General features: G+C 42.5%; 1 protein-coding gene across 1 annotated transcript in view; it reads right to left on the bottom strand.

The window, feature by feature from the left end:
* LOC120573616 (rho guanine nucleotide exchange factor 26-like) overlaps window positions 1-11,332 on the bottom strand; it is a 35,264-nt gene extending 23,932 nt beyond the window's left edge. The window contains exons 1-9 of the mRNA XM_039823446.1: window positions 11,082-11,332; window positions 9,016-10,596; window positions 7,816-7,867; window positions 7,483-7,625; window positions 5,195-5,251; window positions 4,553-4,713; window positions 1,008-1,160; window positions 679-808; window positions 64-138 (exon numbers count right to left, since the gene is read on the bottom strand). Coding sequence (XP_039679380.1) covers window positions 64-138; window positions 679-808; window positions 1,008-1,160; window positions 4,553-4,713; window positions 5,195-5,251; window positions 7,483-7,625; window positions 7,816-7,867; window positions 9,016-10,497 — 2,253 coding nt within the window. The 5' untranslated portion in view covers window positions 10,498-10,596; window positions 11,082-11,332. The remainder of the gene's footprint in view (window positions 1-63; window positions 139-678; window positions 809-1,007; window positions 1,161-4,552; window positions 4,714-5,194; window positions 5,252-7,482; window positions 7,626-7,815; window positions 7,868-9,015; window positions 10,597-11,081) is intronic.
* Between the last annotated feature and the right edge of the window lie 3,801 nt (window positions 11,333-15,133).

Below are 15,133 nucleotides of genomic sequence, written 5' to 3'. Positions count from 1 at the left end.
ATGTATGAAAATGTAGAAACATAAAACCTAGAATGAGGTGTATAACATTTGTGACCCACACACCTTGCTGACTGCTTGTAAAGCCTTCTTGCAGTCTTCATATTGTGCAGAGTCTTTAGGTGTCTTCTGACAAATTGTCTGCAACACAGATAGTCAGGGTTGAAATCATTTGCACTAATTTATAACATATGAACACATGCATGCACTAAAACCCACAACAATTCTTTGCACCCATGCACACCGCACTCTATCAAAAGCCTGATAAAATAGTGATGCATAAAGAAAGCTGTGGGAAGCAATGCATTGAAAACAAACTTTCTCAGGATCCAAAAGCCTCTAAGTGCACAAGCATAAACCCTGAGTCCCCAGGGAGACACTGATGGAGGACGGGAGAGAGGGGGAAGAAAGCAGACCAAGGGAGAGGAAGAGAGGGAGGCACAATAGGGAGAGAATAATGTGGTTCCAAAGGAACCATGAAACTGAAGAAGAAGAAAAAACATTAAAAAAAGGAAGAAACAGGAAAGGGTGAAATCAGTTAATCAGATTATCAAGGAATGATGTAATCTCACACAAGCATCCCATGTTGAATTTAGTCAGGCCAGTACGAATAAACAAACTATGGCGTAAGAGTCATGTAATTCCAAAACTCATGCGACTTTATGTCATCAGTGCACTCACATCCATGAGCAGGGGCAGACGAGTGATCCTCTGCATGGGCAGGATGAGGAAGGAGATCATGGGGAGGTTCCTGCAGTCTGGGTGGCTCTCTATCTTTGTCAGGACCTCCTTAAAAACTGGATTCTTGGACCTGCAAGAGAGGTTGGAGGGAGATTGGGTGTTCAGAAAGAGGAGTAACTGATACACAGAGAGAAAGAGGGAAAAAATGAGCGGGGAGGAAGAGCAAACTCCCTGGTTCAAAGTGTCACAACAGTAATGTTGGCTCAAAGCCATGAGAGATACGATAAGAACGTGTTTGTGTTTGTGTGTGTGTCTGCTCGGTCACTCACACCAGCCTCTGAAGGGTTCTCTGCTGGTAGACCTCGTTGGAGCAGTATGTGACGAAGGGGTCAAAGTTGGACTGAGCGTGCTTGTCAACGATGTCGCTGATGTCATCGATCACGATGTTCTGTTGGTGCCTTTCCTCCAATTCCTTAAAGAACCTGAGTTTAGGATGGCAGGATGAATAATGGTTAGTATGTTCGGGATTCATACCGGACATGGCGACAGCTTGAGTCACAAGCATCACAGAACAAGTCATCGAACACTGGAGAAAATATAGGACACACTGACAGATACAAAGTCAGGAAGCCAATACCTATTTTTTTTTTTTTAAACCTGCTGGAAGATCACAAAAAAGGAACTCCCCGCCTCTTAAAATAGACATAGCCTGCCATTAACCATAACACAGAGGCTTTTCCTCTTCCTGAGCTCCACCAGATGGCCGGTTTAACGGCATGCCACATGGCCAACTTCAAGAGAATAAATGTTTTTGCATGCGCGATCCAAGGTGACAAACAGGAAGCTGTCGCACAGACACAGGACGCTGACCTCAACCCATTGGAGAGAGTTTGAGCGCATCTGCAAAAGCACCTCTGTCCTTACCTACTTCACACACACACACACACACACACACACACACACACACACACACACACACACACACACACACACACACACACACACACACACACACACACACACACACACACACACACACACACACACACACACACACACACACACACACACACACACTGTGCTATAGTATGACTATCTATGGGAAACCATGCTTCTTGTGACCATGTAGCCTCGTGTCCATGCCATGAACCCATGAGCACACAGGATAACAGAAAACACAAACTTGTTGACCTGCCCTCTGGCCCATGACTTAAAAGTGTATTTAGGGCTTTAACAGGTCAATGGTGCCTCAAGTTCAGGACACACTCCCTCCTCACTGACCCCCATAAACAGCACGTCATCATGAGGGAAAAGGTTAAGGGAGGGGAGAAAAAAAAAGAGAAATGCTGCTGACCAAGAATTATAAATGAAAATGAAAAGAGTTCTACCAGCACGTACTTAGGAGCACATTTATTAGCCTCTCTGTCAGTTTTCCTCAGTGTTCCAGTAGGCTAGGGCTGTGCGATTAATCAAAATTGTATTCGCGATTACGATTTCAGCTCCTTATGATCACAAAAACAGAATAATAGAGAAAAAAAACGACTATTTAGCACATTACATTTTCAAAGTAAACTCGTATTGTGTCTTATTGTGTTCTGAATGGAAGAAAACAAATTTAAATGGGAAAAGTATTAAGGGAAATTCACAGTTCTAGGTGTATTTTTACCTGTTGATTTGTTGAACTTTTTCACAACATCTTTTCGAAGTCAATTAGTAATCATGTTAAATAATCGTGATTTCAATATTGGCCAAAATAATCGTCATTATGATTTATTTTTTTCCATAAATCGAGCAGCACTGGTGCATTTACGGTAATGAATAAGGTAACACACCTGCATTTAAAATACTCAAGAGCCGTTCCACTCACTATCACACACAGACTAAACAGGAGCCTGCAGGTCGAGTGATGTTTCCGATTTTCTTGGAGAGGTGAAAGTCAAAGCATGACTGTGTTCCAAGTAAAACATCTTGTTTAACCAGTGCTACAGGCCAATTTATATCTTAAGAGCTGCTGTCTAGGGCTGCACGATATGAGGAAAATGTCAAATTGCGATTATTTTGACTGATGTTGCAATTGCGATAGGATTCACGATATTGGAGGGAATGATCAATTTTTTTGGATCATCATTCTCATTGAAACACAAATAAAAATGTACTATAGTCATGTAGTGTGATTTTTGCATGAATCTGTACCAAACAAAAGAGGTTTTCCTTTAGTCTGTAGGATAGAATTAGTAGGCCCAGGACGTCTCTGCAGCCCCACAATACTTCATTCAGAATGGTTAGACACATATTTTGCCTTTAACAAATATTGCGCACCTCCCTCTGCGATTTGGATATTGAACTAGTCCATATTGCGATTTCGATAAAATTGTGATTAATTGTGCAGCCCTACTGCTGTCCCTGCGTCTCCATCCAAGTATTTAAGTGGAGAGGGTATTGCATCGCATTGACGTGTGTGGCCCGTGTATAGGAATGAGAAAGGGGAGATGGGCTGCAGCACATCTGAACACAGGGAGGAATTGTTGAGGAATTTACAGATACCACCATTCATGCAAAGTGGGAACGAGGGGTGTAAATGCACTAATACTGTCTCTCTGAGGATGGAGCTGCAATCCTGACATGGAATCCTTGAGCAAATGCCATGACCAGTTGCACAAGGGAGGTAGGGTAAACTTCCAACCTAGGCAACAGAAAGACGAGGGCTAGCTTAAACCCATGTCATTTATTAACCCATATGGCTTTTAAGAATAACCGAAAATTTGTTAACAGAGTAGGTTCAGTAAAGTTGTGGCTAAGGGAGGGAAAGTGTGAAAAGATTGTAAACATTGGACTAATTGTGGAGTCTTTAGTCCCTGTAGCAGGCTTGTAGGCTGACATCACTGCAGCGCTAACTTCACAGAAAGACACAAGACAGCTGCAGTGGTGAACAGTGACTTCAGCCCAGCACATAAGGCTGTTATAATGTATACTGACCTGATAATAACACATTACACAATGATATCATACAGTGGTTGCACTTGAGGCCATTGTCATACTGAATCTCGTAAAGAAAAGTTGAAATTATACCATAGTTAAAATCACCAAAACCTAACAAAGAATATATGGGCTCTGAAATGATTCTGTCAATCATTTGTAGAAATAACGGAGCCCCGTACAACACAGTAATTGCTGAGGCAGTACAGTCTATCAGTCTCAACTTTCATGGCCTCTCATGCAAGAGTGTTTCCGTGCGTTTATGGGATAATTAGACGTTCATGGTTACCTGGCCATGAATGTCATTAAACAGTTCAGACGCATGCACTATAAACCATGATGGACGGGTAGACTCAGAGGGCTCATAGCAGCAAATGTTGGCCATTGCATTTTTTGTACACTCACCTATAAAAAAGAAAAAAAGAAAAGCTACATTGTTCTTTTGTTCTTTCACTCAATTTGCCCTTCATCACGTGACCACACATACACACAGAAAAGAGCTCAGTGCTGCCGACCCACAATCCCTTACACAGAACTGAAAACAACTCTAATTGAAGCTAGAGGCTGGAAGAATGGGAACACCATACAGTAAACAGTGTTTACAGACACACCCCACATGGAATGAGTGTGGTCTACCATCTTTTAAGTGCTGTTAAATAAGAAAATCATCTAGCTCATTAGCCAAAACCAGAAACCACAAACACTGATGGACTTTTGCATGTAAGAACAGCCTAAAAATACCAACCAGCATGTAAGAACCAACACTTATCATAAGTCCTCGGCACCAAAAAAGATCTATAAAATATACACTGAGAGTACCAAACATGGAGACTCATAGCAATATACATCTGATAATAACTCCGTCTACAAAAGCTACACATTACAACCGTGCACTTACTTTTTGCTAGCCTCACAGACGTCGGTGATGTTAGAGAAGAGGTGGTGGTGTTCGGTCTTGGTCATGGCCTCGCTGAGCTCTGCAGAGTTCTTGAACATGCGGATCAGGATCTCCAGACTGTGGAGGTAAGAGTGCTCCGACGAGATCACCTCAAAAATGGACTATTGAGGGGCAGGAATGAGGAACAGGAACAGGAACAGAAACAGAAACAGTTTAGTCACTAAATATCCATTATTGACTTTGCGTGCCTCAGTTACTCAGATGGGCTCTGTCATGAATGTGCTTGACATACCTGTGCTCTACAAGCATGTTTGGAATGCTATTGAACCGTGCCGATCTAAGCACCAATCTATCAATCAATTTGATGTTTCTATTCATTTGTATTGTATTGGAACATCAGTCCTTCTCCTCCCCTTTACAAAGTGTCTTGCTTTAAATATATTAATAGTCTATGATGCAGGTTTCCTGCTGAGCTCCTTTAATGGCTTTTTTATTGGTCTGGAGTTCACAGAGACCAAATGGCCACTACAGCCCCCCAAGTGCTTGGTAACTCTTAACGTAGCATGCATGTAGCCGAAAATTTGATTTTTCCCACTCCGAATCAAACGTAAAAAGTAGACAAGCATAAAATCTGATTCCTACCTCTTGTCTTTTGCGTTCCTCCTGACTCATCCGGTCAGAAAGACCCCTTTTCTTGACCTAAAGAGAAAACAAAATCAGAAAAAAAACCATTTAAAATACAAAGTCACACTTGTTTAACTATGCTGGGTTTTTTGTTTTTAAGCCAAGGGCCCTTTGCATTTGTAGCACGGGTGTGTAAACGTGTGTGTGTGTATATGTTTGCGTGCCACTCTTGTCCTCATATACAAAGAAAGAAGCACTTTGCATACCACACTGAATAGAGAGCCAATGAAGTTGTTGTACCAAATGGAAAAAGAAAGATCTTTACTGAATAAAAAAAGTACCAGGCTTAGGACATTTGTTGGAACCAAAAAAAAAAAATACTCTAATAAAAAGGTAAAATGCCTTTTGGCCGAAAGCATACTGTACAGATAAAAGGAAAGTGTATGCGCGTTGTTGGTATGTGGCTGGTCCGCAGATTTGAATAACATTGAAACAAAGCAATCTTTTGGAATGAACCGGGTGTGGAGTGCTACAAAATTAATCAGCATTTGGCTTTGTCAGCCTGAAGGTATAAGTGAATAAAAAGCATGCCTCCCTCTCATGTCTCACCAGATATAACCAATATGATCTGGGGCACATTCACATTTACCAAATCACACATGCAAGCAGGAATCCATCCATATTTCCCTACTTCCACTAGCTTCTGATCCTGTTTTGGTGTAAAGGCACAAGGAAGTGATACTGCTCTTGGAGGAGCCTTCCTTCTTTCTAGTATCGGCCCTGCAGCCCTAAGCAAACACTGAGAACAAACCAACCTGCACACCAAACATCTCTTGTGGTTCTTTCTGTTTGATTATTTATTTTGCTCCTACTTTCCCTTCTACCAAACCCTTAACACCATATCAGCAAAACCAGCTATCAATATAAGACTGCAAGGTTTTTAGTGTGTGTGTGTGCGCAACCATGCACGTTATCATGCCAACTGAACTTCACCTTGTTTTGCAGTTTCACTGGGTGTGACTGAAACACAATCAATTCTCTCTTATTATTCAAAAGTGAATTATACGTTTAAATCAGAGCAAATCAAACAAATCTTCAGGCAACGTAAGCACCAGGGGCGGGAGGAGGTACGGTAGCTTGTGGGAAGCTGCAGTACCTTCTGAAACTACCGGTGGTAATTCCTAGAAAATGTGAATATTCTGGGGTGCGACGTTTCATCAAACCTTAAATGGTGAGAGATGCCGGGGGGGGGGGGCAGTAAGAGAAGGGAGGAGCTGAGTGAGAGGAGACTTTTCAGAAAGGCAAGAATATCTGGCTAGGCTTCACTGGACAGGACAATGAACTTGGCATGCCAGGATTTCCTACTAAATCCAAGGGAGAACGTGCACCAGTAGTCTATATCGATGACGTTCCATTTACAGGAATTATCCGGTGCCGCTGGAAGATCCGGCGGATGTCCCTCATTTTCAGCCGGATGTCCATCACCTTCCACTTTCTTTGTGTTGGCATTTTAAACTCATTCTCAGTAACAGATCCACAGCTGTAAAGCAGCTGCGTTGGAAGAAGACAGTCCTGGTCCGCATGGCAATGTCGGACTCAGCTCTATTCACCTCCTGTGTCTTGCTGGTATACCCAAGAATAAAACCAACTCAAGACATTTTGTGAATGTTCTCTACTTTGAATCCTATTTCCCAGTTATTTGAGTGTGAGTGCATATCATTTTCTGCTCAGCAATTTCAGAACTAATCCTAACTTCCTCCATCTATGCCCTCGCCTGTTTTTCCTCCCGCACTTTTCCTCCTCAGCAAGTAAACAAACATGGGAATGCCTAAATAGAAAACTAAATTAGCCATTCCTCTCCTCTGTTTTCCCTCTATCCATCCGTTAAAATCCCTAACTATATTATGTAATACAGAGCCATCGCACTTCTCTGTAGAGGCAACATTTTAAGCATATTTGCAGTCTGATGATTATCTAGAGTATGCCAACACACTGGCATTAGGCACAGGAGTGCTTGCAAGAATTCCTGTGGGTCTGGCTGACTGTCTGCCTCCCTCCCTTCCCACCGACTCCTAGAAGAAATGCTCCTGCACTCCCTGATAAACGGAGTGAGGGTGGCAGAAACAGTGGGAGGATGGGGATGGACTGTAGCCAAACTGAATATGACAGCATTCTTCAGAGCACTAGCATTCCAAGACTCCACAGCCACAGCAGTGAGTACATACTGTACATTTGTCTGTTTACTGGATGTAGAGAACGAGTGAGAAAGATATAAGAAGAAGAACAGAAGCCGTGTTATGTCTGACCACACTGAGCTGGCTCCAGGAGATGCGTATAGGTCTGTACTGCAACACGATGCCGTTATCTTGTTTGTCTTCTCTGGAATCGGCATCCTCATCCGAGTCATTATGTAAGGCCTTCTCCTGATAGTTCTGGTACAGCTCCTCCTCTGAAACACACATTTTTTTTTGATAGAAAGATTAATCGTGTTGGAAGTTAAAAAAAAAAAAAAAAAAAAAAAAAAAAAAAAGGAAGATGTTTGATTGAGAGAGAGACATAAAGGCAAAACAGAGCAGACACTAATAGAGTAAAATGAAGGGGAAAGGGTGGTGGAAACCAAACAGATGGGGGATTCTCACCCTCACTGTCAAACGTCCGTTGACTGGTCAAAGCTTTCTTCTTATCTGGACACTGAAATAGAAACGGAACACTTTTGTAATGACTTGTACAAACCGTGAGGGGCCAAGCAGGCACACACACAAACTTTAAATGAGACAGGCCTCTGAACCTCTGTCACCTGTCCATGACCTGCCTGTGCAGGTCGCGACCTCAATCATTGACCCCCGTCTAATTACGGAGCCCTTGTGTATATAAGTGTGTATTTGTGGGCATGGTGTCAGATTACGTCATGTCTCCCAACAACCACATTTATTGTTTCCTTGTAAGGCCTCGTCTGACCTTTTGCTTCTGCTGCTGCTGCTGCTGCTGCTGAGTTTGTTCCACAATACTCAGCCTGTGTTGTCATTTTACAATTTGGACTTCACCCCAATACTAAAAAGTCCACGTTGAAGCCATCTCTGTGCGCAGTCAAATATAAAACCATCAGATGGATTATGATTAACCCTTGTGTTGTCTTTCCGTCGACCATGCAACTTTTTCTTTTTCTGGGTCATAAAATTAAAAAATTACAACTTTTTTGACACTTTTCCTGACGTTTTTGTCACTTTTTCCAAAGTTTTTGTAGCTGTTTTGTGCTTTTTTAAACATTTCTTTTGCTTTAAAAAAAAAAAAAAAAAAGCATTTATCTCAATATTTTCAACATTCCTTTACCATGTTTTTTTTTTTTCCAAATGCAATAAAATTGAATGGAACACCCAATTCCAATGAAAATAGTGAACTGATTATTTATTTTACTTGTGAAGAGCGTTGTATGAAACCACTCACATTATTATTTTGACAATTTGGTTGAAAAAAAAATGCATCAATCCCACACTGACTCAACTAAAATTAAGTAAATGTATATCTATGTACTTGTTTTTTACCATGTTAAAAAAAGCAATGTTTAGGTCAAACCTGATGTTGCCTCACACACAGAAGATCCCAGTCACTTAATAAAGTTTTTTATTTAAACACTGGTATCGGATAGGTACTCGCTATCAGCCGATACCCAAAGCCCAGATATTGGCATCGGGACTGAAAAGTCAAATCTGTGCTTCCCTAGCTTTATATAGCTACCTCCAAATTGCTCCTACTACCATTTTTTTTTTAAATGTATTGTGGGAGATTTCAACCCTTTTTTATTCAAGAGTACCAGCACTTGTTTTTTTGAATGTACCCACCTTGTTTTTCCCAGTGTTGGTAGGCTTTTTCGTCCCGGGGCTGGCAGGCTTTGAAATCCTGGGGCTGGCCAGTTTGGGTGTCCCAGGGCTGGCAATTTTGGGTGTGCCAGGGCTCGCAGACTTGGCAGTTCCAGGGCTAGTGAGACTTACAGTGCCAGGACTTGCTGGACTGATTGGTGAATCTGGCTTATCCTCATCCGGCCATTTGATGACAGGCTGTGACAACCAATGGGCCTTGGGATCTACTGATGGGACATCCAAGTCTACTCCACTCACAACTGCCTTCCTATAGGACGTACTCCTCAGGCCTCTTCTTAGTGTCCCCGGGCTCTCACTTTCCCCATCTGTCCCTTCGATGTGGCCCCCTCCGGTAGAAAAGTAGGTTCCCGTTTCTACCATGCTGAGGGCTTTCAACGCTCGCTTGGAATGATCCAACCCCAGCAGCCCTGTCAAACCTTGGACCTGCGGCTCAGAGGCAGGCGCCTTGCACTGCCGAACATCAGATGCTAAACCCTTGGGAATGAGCTGCTGGGTGCCCATCTTCAGGGCAGCAGGGCTGTGGGTGCTGAGGACGATTGAGGGAGAGGGAGAGATACATGGGGAAAGTGAGGGAGAGGGTGATGCAGAGGAGGTGGAGGAAGAGATAGAGGCATGCCTGGTGTCCTGTGAGGAGGCAGGCGAGAATAAGGACGGTCTAAGGACTGCTTGTCCTCTGTTGTCCGCTGGCGACGGGGAGCGTGGGGTCGAGGGGTCTGAGGAGGTAAGGGAAGAGAGGGAGGGGATGCTGGAGGTGGAGCTGTGGGAGGGGGTGGGGGTACGCAGGGCTGGGGGAGAGGGACTGGATGCGGACGAAAGAGAGGACAGCTCATGGTGGTTGTATGTGTTGTTGTTGTTGTTGTTAGGAGAGCGTGAAGACAGGACAGGAGAGGAGTTCAGAGGCACAGCTTCAGATGAGGGGGAACTCATCCCAAACGCTTTCTGGTCTTTCTGTGAGCTCACGCCGAACAGGCTCGGCATGTGTTTCTGGGGCTCCTGGAGATGCTTTTCCTGCCACACTGGCACTCCATTAGTGGTTTTCCTCCGGTCACCGTCTCCATTTCGCACTCTGTTGTCCAGTGAGGCGGATCGGTTATCCTCAGACCTAAATTTGGACAGCGAGAAGAGTCCGTTGGAGAAGTGCCCGATGCTGATGCTTCGGACAACTCGGGATTTCTTGGAGGGTTTGTGCAGAATGTGCTTCAACACCACAGTGTTCTTGCCCCAAGTCGGGGGTGTGACCACCAGCCTCTCGGCGGGTTGGCTCAAGGTGAAGGAGCACTTGTTGTCCTCCACGGGGAAGTCCGTCGTCATGACCCCATTCGCGTGGTAACTGAAGGGTCGCGGTTTGGGGTTGCTCGAGTCCTGTTTCTTCTTGTCCGTGCAGCGTTTCCACAGTGGGGTGATGTTTTCATTGGACAGATCCACATCATTGCCGAAATCCATGGTGCTAGATTGTCTGTGTTCTCTTCACTATCTGTGTCCACACCTACAGGTCACAGATAGGAGCAAACTCTGCACCACTGTAGAACACAGGTCTCTCCCCTGAGGGTAAATAAAAAAGGAGCTCAGTGCAGTGTCCCAATTCCCAAAGCTTACTCATTAACAGGGATGCAGTGCAGATAGGTTACTGGCAGCTAAACTTTGAGAAACACATAAGAGAAAGCGCAAAACCGAAGCCAAGCCAGCGAAGACAGCTGAGCTGATAATCCTTTTGTATATGTTCACTGTGGTGAAATGCCCTTATTACAAGCTCAAAGCTGACAGTATATTGTTAGCTGTGAGCAATCACTGTAATATCCCAAAAGGGAAACAATGGTGCTCGGCAATTACTGAGTTTGGAGACCAACCAAACTATTGTTTATCTCCTTTTTATCACTTAAAGTCAAAAATGTAGGCTATTTCTTTCTGTGTATAGTAGTCTACAAACATTACATCACTACACAAACAGGCGTGCTACTCGTATTTACTGCACAGCAGAGAGATTTTGATTGAGCTGGAAGAAAAAGTTTCCCAGTAGTTTAACTTACCTCTAATCAGCCGATCAGCTGCAGAATGCGCTCATTGTACCTGCGCTGTGGCAAAACCGACCTTCTTTGGCCGAATAACAACGGTTAATTGGCTTAATCCAGCATGGTATCGACACCAAACGAAGTTTGTAGAAAACCAAAGTTGGAGCCGCAGAATGTGTGCTCGACTGGAAACTGGTGTGTGCGGCAGAAAGCGCGTCTGAAGCGCTGCTCGCTGAGCTAAAGAGTTTCTATGAGCAGGAGGAGGAGGAGGAGGAGGAGGAGGAGGAGGAGGACGAGGGAGGGAGGAAGGGAGGGGAGCCGAACACAAGTGAGAGGGAACTCCCAAATTCACAGGAACTCACCTGCGCTACTGCCCGTGGTTGTGGTTTACAGTAATTGGTTGTGAGGAATTTTCTTTTTAATTAAGCTGAACAATAATTTTCACAAGAAAAAGGGTGTTGGTGTCTAATTCATATTTTCAAATTGTCTAATTAATATGATCAAATAATGTGATGTAGCTCCCCCAGGAAGCCTATTAAAAGTTGCACAATCTTGTTGTCTTACCGCTGACCATGCAACGTGTTGTTCCCACGTTTATGGAGCTTTTTTCTTTTCTTTTACCACCACTAATATATACACCACTAACACCAACTTATTGCCACTAGTTTTACACTTATTTTTGGAATTTATGATCAATAAACCTCATTTAAATATGCCTACATTTTGAGTAAAAAAAAAAAATGAAATTATGAATTATTTTGACTAGAGGAACATATGTTGATGGATAATCACAGACTGTCAAAGTTTAATCACTGTTTTGAAACCTTTTCTATTTTTTTTTCTTAAATGCTTTAAAATTGAATTAAACACCCACAATTTAACTGATAATTAATTTTACTTGAGAAGAACGTTGTATGGAACCATCCATGTTATTTTTGGGCAAGTTGGTTGAAAGAAACCCATATTTCTGACATAAAAAAACAACATTGAAAATGGGTCAAATTTGACCCAAGGACAACAGAAAGGTTAAGAAAAGTCTATTTTAAAACATTCTTCAAAGTTTTAAACACACAAATGAACTGACCCGTTGCTGTTGTGCGCCATCGTGTGTTTTGGGGCGCAATTGCATCATGCCTACAGCGATAACTAGGGATTTACACACAAAGAAATCACATGCATTTACTGGTTTCACAAAAACGTCCCAAAGTAGCCAACGTGTGAGTGATCTGATAGTCAGCAGGAGTGATGGCAGAGGCAGGAAATCATGACACTCCCCATTTTGTTTGGCCCTATAACGAACCACAGCATCTGTATTCCCAAAATATGTCAATACAGATTAATGGTTTAGTCATGTCTTTATAATAACCTCACCCTGCCTGAGACGTTAAGCTTCTCTCAAATACAATATCCCTTTGTCTTGTATGTTTGTTTTGCAGTGACATTGGCAGATTCTTCTAATAGATGTTCTATAAAGATTTATAGATTTTCATTCCGGCTCCAATAAAACTATATGTGCGTTGTGCAACTTGAAGCTGTGTTCAATTCATGCATGCATCACTGAAAAATTGAGATGGCGAAATACTGTGTGACAAAAGTATTTTCTCAATAAATCCACACGTATAATAACCCTCTTTCAATCAAATCGAAAACACAAGACACTCACACGGAAACTGCGGAGTAGATGCCAACTTTAACAATGTGTTAAACTGATGGTCACTGTCAATAACCGATCAGGCGGACATAGTGGATGTTGTATGCCACCGTGTGGCTCTTGTGCGCCAGTATTTCCCCCATTTGGCCGCTAGGGGGAGCAATTGTCATGTTTACTACTACTCATGAAAGCACAGAGGAAAACATCATTCTACAAGGTAGGTTATATTTTTAATATAAGTGCAAATTATTCATACACTGGTCACAAGTTTTGCTCTCTATGACTGCATAGCAATGACCAAGAAATATAGGTTACACTTTACTTGAAGGTATCTACATAAGAGTGACAGACACTGTCATGAACGTATCATAAACGTTTATAAACGAGTCATAAAAGTTTATGACATAACGCTCCTTTTAGTAAGTGTCATTCGGTTTTTGTTTTGACAAGTTATGGTTAGGGTTAGAGTTAGAGTTAGAGTTAGGCTAGGGCTCATGTGTCATGACAGAGTCATGTGTTCATGACAGTGTCATGTCACTCTTATGTAGATACCTTCAAGTAAAGTGTTACTGAAATATATTCTCTATTTCCATAATCATCTGTGAATCACTGTTAACAGTAGGCCTATCGCTGTTGTTTTAAGCCAACATCAAGCAGACGATGCGAAGAGATAAGATTTGTGACTGGCAACATTACCACATCAGCATCTATCAGGGACATTCTAATCCACATCATTATCATAATTATAATCATTAATTGACACAACAATATTGTCATGGTAGCATTCGTCATACAGACCGCATGTGGTGTGACAAACCTCATTATGTGCTATAGAGGAAGTGCAGCAGCCTATCCTGTTGTATTGTTTAAAAGAGCTATATGTTTCCTCATGTTGTTTGGTTAAAAAAAACATGCTTCCTCTGCCATCGGACGAGACACTCGCTCACCTCCGACTGGAAGGCCCAAATGCAAGCCCCCCTTGAGCCAGGGAACATCCGCCCAGATGAAGAGTTTTTAAGTGAGACAGTGAATCTCCATGCTGCTGTTCTGTATCTGACCCTGACTCTTTGTCAGAGGGAAAAAGAAGAAAAAAACTTGCTCTTCAAGGATAAGTGGAGTAGAACAATGAAAAAGGAAGACAGGGAAAATGGTAGAAAATCTAAGGAGCATTGGTATCTTCTCCAATGGACCTTTACAACAAGGAGAACTTTTAAGTCCATGCAGAGCAGAGCAGGCATGCAAAGCTCCACAGACTGGGCTTAGACCTCCAGCTTCTCCAGATAACTTCTTTATTATTCCACACATCAAAGACTGATAAGGCATTAACTTTGTCCGTCTGTGTGAGCTTTTGACTCTCTGCTTTAGAACATTTTGCAGCTACAATGTTAAGTTGAATAGAACTAAAAGACAAAAGCAGTGAAAGTGACAGGATAACCTAACAGGAAAAACTACACTAATGTGATTAATAATAGAACAGAAAAAAAACATTCATAGGGAAATTTCTGATTGCTGTGAAAATGGAGTGGAGGGCTGTGTGTTGGAGGGATGAGCTGCTCTGAAAGTGGAAGTTAAACCTCAGTGGTCAGGGCAGATGAAGCAGTTTTCTCTTGCAGTAATGATTCTGGGGAAAAAGACAAAGACTAGAAAGAAGAAAACCATTGTGAACCCTTTGTTTCCCTCCCACTAACTCAAAAAAATGCATTTTAGCCATATGCATGTATCTAGTCTACATATCTAAGTGATCTTCAAATGAGTCATCCCAGCTATCTACTGCAGTTATAAACTAGCTACCCTGCTGACCCTCTATGAATAGATCTTAAATGAAAATGCAGTTCAGTGTTCCCTGCAGGTTTGCTCTCTTTAGGCAGCTTTGCTCCACTGATAAGTGATAACACTCACTAAGTTCATTAAGAGAATACTAAGAAAATGTCTGCCTAAATGTAGTTTGTATTTCAGGGACAAAAAGAATACCTTGACATACCAAGTGCCAAGGATTACTGCCTTAGCCTCCATTCTTTTGTATTTAAGCTGCTTAACCTGCAGGATTTAACCTAAAGTGTTCTCTGATCTTGTGTGCATGTGCATTAAATGGTGTCAGACCCCGGTGGAATGACATCTCAGCAGCATTTTGCAAGTGTTACGTTTTAAAATCTTATCTTAGTTACATGGTCTTTTGAGGGTTTGAAATGCTTAAAGGTCCCATGGCATGAACATTTCTCTTTATGAGTTTTTTTTAAACATCAATATGAGTTCCCCCAGCCTGCCTATGGTCCCCCAGTGGCTTGAAATGGCGATAGGTGTAAACCGAGCCCTGGGTATCCTGCTCTGCCTTTGAGAAAATGAAAGCTCAGATTGGCCGATCTGGACCCTTCCCCATATGACATCATAAGGGGAAAACTTACCTCCCCTTTCTCTGCTT

Source organism: Perca fluviatilis, chromosome 2 (genome assembly GCF_010015445.1).
Source record: "Perca fluviatilis chromosome 2, GENO_Pfluv_1.0, whole genome shotgun sequence".
Classification (NCBI taxonomy): Eukaryota; Metazoa; Chordata; class Actinopteri; order Perciformes; family Percidae; genus Perca; species Perca fluviatilis.
Note: the sequence above shows the minus strand (reverse complement) of the source record. Positions and strands in the feature narration are given on the sequence as shown.